Here is an 8,697-nt window from a genome sequence, read left to right as displayed (position 1 = left end):
CGTGAGTTTAAACCCACCGGGTCGGGGACGCGAACCGCGGTCGACTACGTGGGAGTCCAGCGACATAGCCATTACACTAACTGCTGGTTCCCGACACTTCTTTTTGGTTGGATGTTGCTTTTTTTTTTTCTTTTTCTTTTTTTTTTTAGAGATTTTGTTATCGGGTGCACATGCTTGCTTGGGACTCAGAGAGAGGCAGAAAGTGAGAAATCACCCCCTGGGGGGGATGGCCACACCACAATCCCTTCTCCTCCATCTCCTCTCGGGATTTTGGGCATGCACACACACCTGGCGTGAGTTTCAAGCTGCTCGGTCTGGGACTCAAACCACGGTCAGCCATGTGGGAGTCTAGCGACATAGCTATTATGCCCTCTGCTGGTCCCATGGCGCTCTGGTTTTAAGGGTGGCTGAGAAATGACTTCCCTCCATGAAAATCTACTAACAAGAGCTGGTGAAAGTGTCTTCCTCGCCCTTTTTTCCAAACAGAGCTGGCATCGAGTTTGAGTTAAGCCGCTTTTGAGCACACGTGGCGTTAGCAATCTGTGAGAGTAAATTAGGGTCAGGGAACCCTGTGTTCTAATTTGGGGAAGTTTTTGTTTCCTTAAATCTCTTACAGTGGGACTCAGAATATACTCAAAGAAATAACCACCGTGCTATGTAGCCAGTAGCCAGGGCCACGGTCGTGCTGTGTTACGAGGGATGGGAGGAGGCCCTCGGGTGCCGCGGTGCCTGGCTTATGCTCCTGCCCTGGGGATAATACACGCAATGAGAAGTGCCGTGGGCCGGCCCCTCGTGCGTGGCTAAGCACTGTGCAAGGGGAGCTGGATCCCATGTGGCCCACTGTGGTTTGAATCCTGGCCCTGGTGGCTTAAAAACCGTGCTGGGTGCACGTGTCTCTGAGCCCCAAATCCCGACATGAGGAGCATGGAGGACAAAGGATTGTGGGTAACCAAAGCCTGTGGGAATGCTGTCTCTGGTGAACCCACATACCCTCCGGCCAAAAAAATAAAATAAAATAAAAAATAAAAAGAAGAAGAAAGAAAAGTTCTGACATTAGCAATTATTTAAGCCAAATATAGTGCTTCTAATTTCTTAAACATAAACTTCATTTTGTTCAAAAGTAGAAATCAGCGTCCCTTTCCTTAGTGTATGCCCGACTGGTTTTGCCTGGTGACTCCTTTATACAGAGAGACTCTGAGGGCTGGCAGGTGGCATGATAGATGAGATGCTGGACCCCCACAGGGCCCGCCCCGATTTGAGTCCTGGACCTGGGGGTTTCCTTTTTCACTTTCTCTCTCTCCTCTGCTGAGTGCACATGCCCTAGGGCAAATTTTAAAAACTAATAATAAACACAATTAAATAAATAATTCTTTAAAAGAAAGTGGAAGCAGACACTGCACTCTCTCGTCTGGGCCTTCCTCCCCTCCCGTCTGGTCTGAGTTCCTGCCACGTCGGGCATGGCCAGCTCGCCTTCGCTGTGGTGGGCCCTGCGGCGTGGGACTCTGCAGGAGGGTTCCACCCTGGCTTTCTGACGGGGCCCTGAAGCATGGCTCTGTACTCCAACACACTTTGAGTAGAGATTTAAGGGTGGATTTGCTGTCATAAGGCAGGCAGATGCTCAGTTTTATTAGGAGCGGTCAATGTCCCAAAGGGCTTGTAGCAAATTACACTTCGTCAGCAGCACACGGGCCTGGGAGCTCGTGGTCCTGTGTCCTGTCATCTGGTTTGTCGTTTACATGTTGGCCAATGTGGCGGGCATGCGGTGGTGTCTCCTCGTGGCTCGTACTTGCACTCAGCGGATGACTGGTTATCCTGATGATCTTCTCGTAAACTTGCTAGCCACTTGGATAGTTTCTCTCGCGCTTTTTTTTTTTAAAAGAGGTTTTTGCCTTAGGGTGTGTGCACTCACCAGAGAGAAAGAGACAGTGAGAGGGAAAGCGAGAAATCACCCCCCAGGGGGATGGCCACACCACAATTCCTTGTCCTCATCCTCCTCTCAGGATTTTAGGCATGCACACACATGTGCCCCACCCAATTTTCAAGCCACCAGGTCCAGGACTCAAACCACGGTTGGCCATGTGGGTGTCCAGAGGCCTAACTGCTACATCATCGGCTGGCCCTGAATATTCTCCTTTATGAGGGAATCTTTATTCAACTTAAAATATGTTATTTTTTTTTAGGTGTTTGCCATTGGCCATATGCTCTTACTAAGGGAGAGAAAGCGAGAAATCATCCCCCAGGGGGACGGCCTCATTGCTGTTCCTTCTCCATTCTTCTCTCAGGGTTTTGGGCACGGGTTTTGGGCACGCATGAGCAGGTGCTGAGTGTGATTTTCAAGGTGCTGCATCTGGGACTCGAACTGTGGTCAGCCATGCGGGAATCCAGCACCTTAACCACCGCACCACCTGCTGCCTCCTCTATTCACATTTCTCACCTTGAAAAAATAGGGTTATACAGTATGTCTTTCTAGTTAACTTATTCTATTCTGGACAGGGATTCTTCACTGGTTATGCCTTTGGTAAATTTGTGGCTTATCTTTTCCTCCTTTTAATGTACTTTTTTAAAAAAGTCGTCAGAGTGTATGCCCGCTCATGAGAAAGAGACAGTGACAGAGACAGTGAGAGGGAGAACACCCTCCCCAGTGGAGTGTGGTCATGCCATAACCCTTCACCTCCATCTCTCCACCCCGATGGGACTCGGGGCATGCGTGCACTTGTGGCTGCCTTTTTCAAGCCAGTGGGTCTGGGACTGGAACTCACAGTTAGCCGTGTGGGACCTGGCTGCTTCACTCACAGGGCCAGGGGCCGGCCCGCTGAGGTAGTTTTGATGACAGAGTATTTTTGAAGCCTAACTGGTTCGTATTTTCCTTTATGGCTGTTCTGTTGATCTGCCTATGGCAGCCCCAAGGTCGTGGACACCTTCTCCCACGTCTCTTGGAAGGCACACTTACCACAGGCAAAGGGTCCTTTACACAGGCGGAAAGGGGCTGTGAGTTTTCACGCCTCTTCTAAATGCCTTATTCTGAAGTTCCAGCAGATGGTGACGCTGCTGTTCCGAAAGGAGTTGTTAAAAAAAAATCAAGATTGAATACTTCTTATAGTTTTCTTTTCTTTCTTTTTTTTTTTCTTTTCTTTCTTTTTTTTTTTTTTTTTTTGAGAGGTTTTTGCTATAGGGTGCATGTGCTCACCAAAAAGACAGAGACATAGAGACAGAAAGCGAGAAATCACCCCCCAGGGGGGATGGTCATGCCGCAATCCCTTCTCCTCCATTCTCCTCTCGGAATCTTGGGCACACACGCACACGCGCCCGGTGTGTTTAAACCACCGTGTCCAGGACTCAAACTGCGGTCAACCACATGGGAGTCCAGCGACATAGCCATTACACTAACACTTGTTACAGTTTTCAAGTGGGTTATTGTATTGGTTTGTGTCTAGTTTTGTTGTAATTTCTGGGGAGTGCATGAACTCACTGGAGAGAGACGAGACAGAGAGAGGGAGAGCAGAGACTTCCCTGCCATGGTACGGTCATGCCATACCCCTTTCTCCTCCACTGTCGGTCCTGTTGGAATCGGGGGCACACACACACACACACGCCTGGATGTTTCTCAGGCCTCTGGGGTTGGGATTTGAACCACGTCGGCCATGTCGGGTCTAGCTCCCTCAACAACAAGGTTATGGGGCTATCCCCAAGAGGGTTCTTTTAGAAAAAGTTCTTTTTTGGGAACCAGCAGTTAGCGTAATGGCTATGTCGCTGGACTCCCATGTAGTCGATCGCGGTTTGCGTCCCAGACCCGGTGGCTTAAAACTCACGCCAGGCATGTGTGCGTGTGTGCCCAAGATCCCGAGAGGAGAATGGAGGAGAAGGGATTGCGGTGTGACCATCCCCCCGGGGGGTGATTTCTCGCTTTCTGTCTCTATGTCTCTCTCTGTCTGGCGAGCGCATGCGCCCTATAGCGAAAACTTCTTCAAAAAAATAAAATAAAAAAAAAAAGAAAAAGTTATTTTTTTCTCAATTTTCTCCTCTAGAGAAAGAAATACATAGGACCACATGTTCTACCTCACACATACGTAGATGTATCTTTATTATGTGAGTCGCTTAGTCTCCTCCCTCAGGAGAAGGGCCACCAGACTGGGACGCGTCCCGGTCTAATCCTGGTAGGTTAGTGTGGAAAGGCACGCGATGTGTTTCACTGTGGGTCTCTCTGGGAAGAGCAAGTATGTGTGTGTGTGTGTTTAAAGAATTATCTATTTAATTGTATTTATTATTATTATTATTTAAATTTACTAGGGCATGTGTATTCATCAGAGAGAGACAAAGAGAGAGAGGGAAAGTGAGAAAGCAATTCGCCAGGTCTGGGACTCAAACCACAGTCGCCCATATGAGAGTCCAGTTCCTTAACCATTATGCCACCTGCTGGCTTGAGCTATAGGGTGTGTGCACTCACTGGACAGACAGAGAGAGACAAAAAATGAGACCTCACCTCCCAGGGGGATGGCCATGCCACAATCCCTTCTCCATTCTCTTCTTGGGATTTTTGTCATGCATGCACATGCTCCTGGCCAGTTTTAAACTGCCAGGTCTGGGACTTGAACAGTAGTTGGCCATGTGGGAGTCCAGTGCCTTAACCACTATGCCACCTGCTGGCCCCACAAGTATGTTTTGAAGTCCAAAATTTATTGTACAAGTAGTAAAGTTTGTATTTTAAAACCAGAATTCTTGGGTTACCTGTTTAAACTACAGTGAGAGCACTCAAAGTACTGCCCCACGCGGTTACACATCACGAGGCCTCTCTGCGGCAGGGATGGGCCTGGGTAGTCCTTAGTCTTTTCAGGCTCTAAAATCGCACCGTGCCCGGGGTCGGCAGGTGGGGTGGTGGTTAGGGATCCCCACATGGCCTGCTGCGGTTTGCACCCCAGACCCGGTGGCTTGAAAATCACACTGGGTGCACATGTCTGGGCCCAAACCCCTAGAGGCAGTGGAGGGGAAGGATCATGGCGTGGCCGTCCCCTCCGGGGGTTGGCTTCTCACTTGCCCGCTGTCTGTCCCTCCTCGGCAAGCGCGTGCGTCCTATGGCAACAACCTAAAAAGAAAAGAAAACGTTGGCACTCCTTTCCCGACTTGTAACGCGGATGTTTCCCTTCTTCAGAAAAGTGGGAGATAGACCCGTCTGAGCTGACCTTCGTCAAGCAGATCGGGCACGGCCACTTCGGCGTGGTGCATTTCGGGAAGTGGCGAGCACACGTCCAAGTGGCCATCAAGACCATCAGCGAAGGCTCCATGTCTGAAGAGGACTTCATCGAAGAGGCCAAAGTGATGATGTGAGTGTGGACAGTGCCCAGGGACACCCGGGTCAGGGACAGGGCAGGGACTGGGTCGGCCTCCCCTGGATCTGGGCCACGAATGAACCCAAGCAGGCGTGTGCCCTGGGCAGACAGCCGGGCCGCTGTGTGACCGCTGTGTGACCGCTGTGTGACCAGTGTGAGTTAGTCCACGCCTTCCAGCCTTGAGTTCCTCATCAGGGACTGGGCACAATGGGACCGACCTCACTGGACCGACGTGGGGGTTGAATGAGAAAATCTGTGCCCGCGACAAGCAGGTGTTCTTTCTGACTCACCAGTGGGTGCTTAGCGAGCACCCTGTTCCATAAAGCTTTTCCCAGAGCAAAACCATCTTGTCCTGGGAGGGGTGTCTTGCCAGTCTATTGAAATAGCGTCCACCCGTGGCCAAAGAGAGGCTCTGTTTTTGTAAGAATAAGTACCTGCTTTAGAGAATGTAAGACTCCCGAGCTGCCCACGAGGCATCCCTCTGTGGAGACTGGCCACTGCTCTCGATGTCTGACTACCCAGGACAGCATTGCTTAGAAAGCTGATTTATTGGGGCCAGCAGGTGGCCTGGTGGGTAAGGCGCTGGACTCCTACATGACTGCTCATGGTTCGAATCCGGGACCCAGTAGCTTGAAAACTGTGTTGGATACATGGCATGCATGCCCCAAATCCCAGGAGGGGAGTGAAGAAGGGATTGTAACACAGCCATCCCCCTCTGTGGGGTGAATTCTCACTTTCCCTTTCTCTCTGTCTCTCTCCGGTAAGCACACACTATGGCCAAAAAAGAAAAAAAAAAATGATTTCTTTCGTTCTTTCATGAGTAAGCAAGAGAGGGTATTAAAGAGACATCAGCCCCAGCGGCCCCAAGGCGGCGCCCCACCCTGTCTCCAGCCAGCCCTGGCTCACGGCCACGCATGTGCCCTGTTTTCTCAGGGAGGTCTCCAGTCTCGAACTGGGGACCTTCCCACATATGATTGCCTCGTAGAGCATTGCATTTTATTGCTGCATCATCTGGTCGCCCGGGGGCGGCGTTTTGGCTCAGCGGGATCTGTGGCTGTGCTTTATAACCATAACACGGTTGGGCCAGGACAGGCTGCGTCAGAATCACTGTGCCCCAAACACTTGCTCAGCATTTCAACGGGTGGCGGAGGGTGGACGTCAGGCGGCTCCACTCAGGCTCTGCCCGTTGTCCAGAGCAAGTCAGTTCTGCCGCGAGCTTGCAGGTCCCAGCTGGAAACATAAACAAACCAGCGGCGGTGACTAACTGGACCCCTGCTCCTCTGAAGGCAGAGCCAACGACACCTACCGTCCACACCCCGCGTGTCCTAGCAGAATTCTCTTTCCTTCCACTCACGATAGCACGCGTGCCAAGGGAGGTTATGATGTGCACCGTGTCCTGGGGATGGCGGCTCCTGGTGGGGTCGTGTCCTCAGATGGCCCCTGTGGGCCTGCCTTTTCCCGGTGCCGTCTGCACTGACCACGCTGACCCGTAGCTGCAGGACAGACACTGAACTCCTGTGTGCTCCTGGGTTCGATGGGGATGCTAAGGACAGAACCAGTGGGAGACATTCAGGGGAGGGGAGGTCACACTGGAGCCCCTGTAAAACAAGGAGTGAGAGATGTCTAATGTCACAGGGAGGGATTTTCTTTTTCTATTTTTTTGGGAGAGGTTTTGCTATAGGGCGCATGTGCTCGCCAGACAAACAGAGAGAGACAAAGAGACAGAAAGCAAGAAGTCACCCCCCAGGGGGGGTGGCCATGCCACAATCCCTTCTCCTCCATTCTCCTCTCAGGATCTTGGGCATGCACGCACACGCGTCCGGCGTGAGTTTTAAGTCACCGGGTTCGGGACTCGAACCGCAGTCAACTACATGGGAGTCCAGTGACATAGCCACTACGCCAACTGCTGGTCCCATAGGGAGGGATTCTTGAGTTTGAGTCTGACGGGCATTTGGGGTGAGGACTCTGCTCTGAGGGTGGTGTGCTGATGGCGCGTGGGGATGGGGGAGCTCCCGGCTGTTTACGGAGGCAGGAATAGGCCCAGATCAGAAGGACATACTGTGTTGTTGCGCTTTAACGTAGCTCTTTTTTTTCTTTTTCTTTTTTTTCTTTTTCAAGGCAGGAAAAGCTCCATTTCCTATCTTATTGCAAATACATTTATCTTTTTAAAAAAAATAAATAGTTGTCATGCGTTGAGCTCCTGTTTGCCAAGTACATACAGCTCTGTCCATATTCCCCCCTTTCTGTAAGTGTGTAGTTTAAACATCGCCTCCTCCAGGAAGTCTTTTCTGCCTGCCCTGTTGAAGTTGGCTTACCCACTCCCGAATGCTTTCCATGGTATTACCCTGTGCTAGTTCCTTCAAAGTACTTGTCGCTCCTCTGGGGCTCCATGTGAATTCGTGTCACTTCTCCTTCACTGGAACGTAAGTGCCCCAATAACAGGGCTTTCTATTTCCGTCTCCTGTTCAACCTGATGCTGTCTAAAATGATGGCCAGCGAGTAACATCCATGGCTGGCTGGCTCTGAAGCCTGCGGTTAGGGGAGCCGAATCCCACATGGCTGGCTGCGGTTCGATTCCTGACCTCAGTGACTTGAAAACATGCCAGGCACGGTGGGTGTGTGGCCCCAATTCTGACGAGATGGAGAAATGGAGGAGAAAGCGCAGTGGCCACACCCATCAGGGCCTCTTTCTCCCTCTCCCTCTCTCTGTCTCTCAGTCCCTGGTGAGTACACACGCCCTCTGGCAGCTAATACAAAAGTACCTGGGGATTGTTGCAGAGTTAATGAATCCTTACCACATTCTATGAGGTGGATTCTACTAAGATCCCCACTCTAGGGGACCAGCAGACAGAGTATTGGTTACATCACTGGACTCCCACATAGTTGACGTATTTCGAGTCCTGTACCCAGCGGCTTAAAACTCACTCTGGGATGGGACCAGCAGATGGCATATTGGTACATTGCTGGACTTCCATGTAGTTGGTCGCAGTTCAAGTCCCGGACCTGGTGGCTTAAAACTCACGCTGGGCGCGTGTGCGTGCATGCCCAAAATCCCAAGAGGAGAATGGAGGCGAAGGGATTGGAGCGTGACCATCTCCCCTGAGGGGTGATTTCTTGCTTTCTGTCTCTATGTCTCTGTCTGGCGAGCGCACGCGCCCTATAGCGAAAACCTCTCAAAAAAAAAAAGATTTGAAGCCAGAATTTTAAAAGAGATATAATCTACATGTAAATCCACCTAATCCACAATATAATCCTATTTCATTTTAAAAATTAGAAATACACACCTTGGGGAACCAGCAGTTAGCGTAATGGCTATGTTGCTGGACTCCCACGTAGTCGACCGCGGTTCGCATCCCGGACCTGGTGGCTTAAA

General features: G+C 50.9%; 1 protein-coding gene across 2 annotated transcripts in view; it reads left to right on the top strand.

The window, feature by feature from the left end:
• The window catches only part of TXK (TXK tyrosine kinase), an 84,217-nt gene that overhangs the window by 57,233 nt on the left and 18,287 nt on the right, over nucleotides 1–8,697 (top strand). For both annotated transcript variants that reach the window (XM_027775893.1, XM_014591927.2), the window contains exon 10: nucleotides 5,147–5,318. In XM_027775893.1, coding sequence (XP_027631694.1) covers nucleotides 5,147–5,318 — 172 coding nt within the window. The remainder of the gene's footprint in view (nucleotides 1–5,146; nucleotides 5,319–8,697) is intronic.

The sequence above is a fragment of the Tupaia chinensis genome, unplaced genomic scaffold, assembly GCF_000334495.1.
Source record: "Tupaia chinensis unplaced genomic scaffold, TupChi_1.0 Scaffold000054_1, whole genome shotgun sequence".
In the NCBI taxonomy this organism is placed as follows: domain Eukaryota; kingdom Metazoa; phylum Chordata; class Mammalia; order Scandentia; family Tupaiidae; genus Tupaia; species Tupaia belangeri.
The sequence above is the reverse complement of the archived record's forward strand: the minus strand, read 5'-3'. Positions and strand labels throughout refer to the sequence as shown.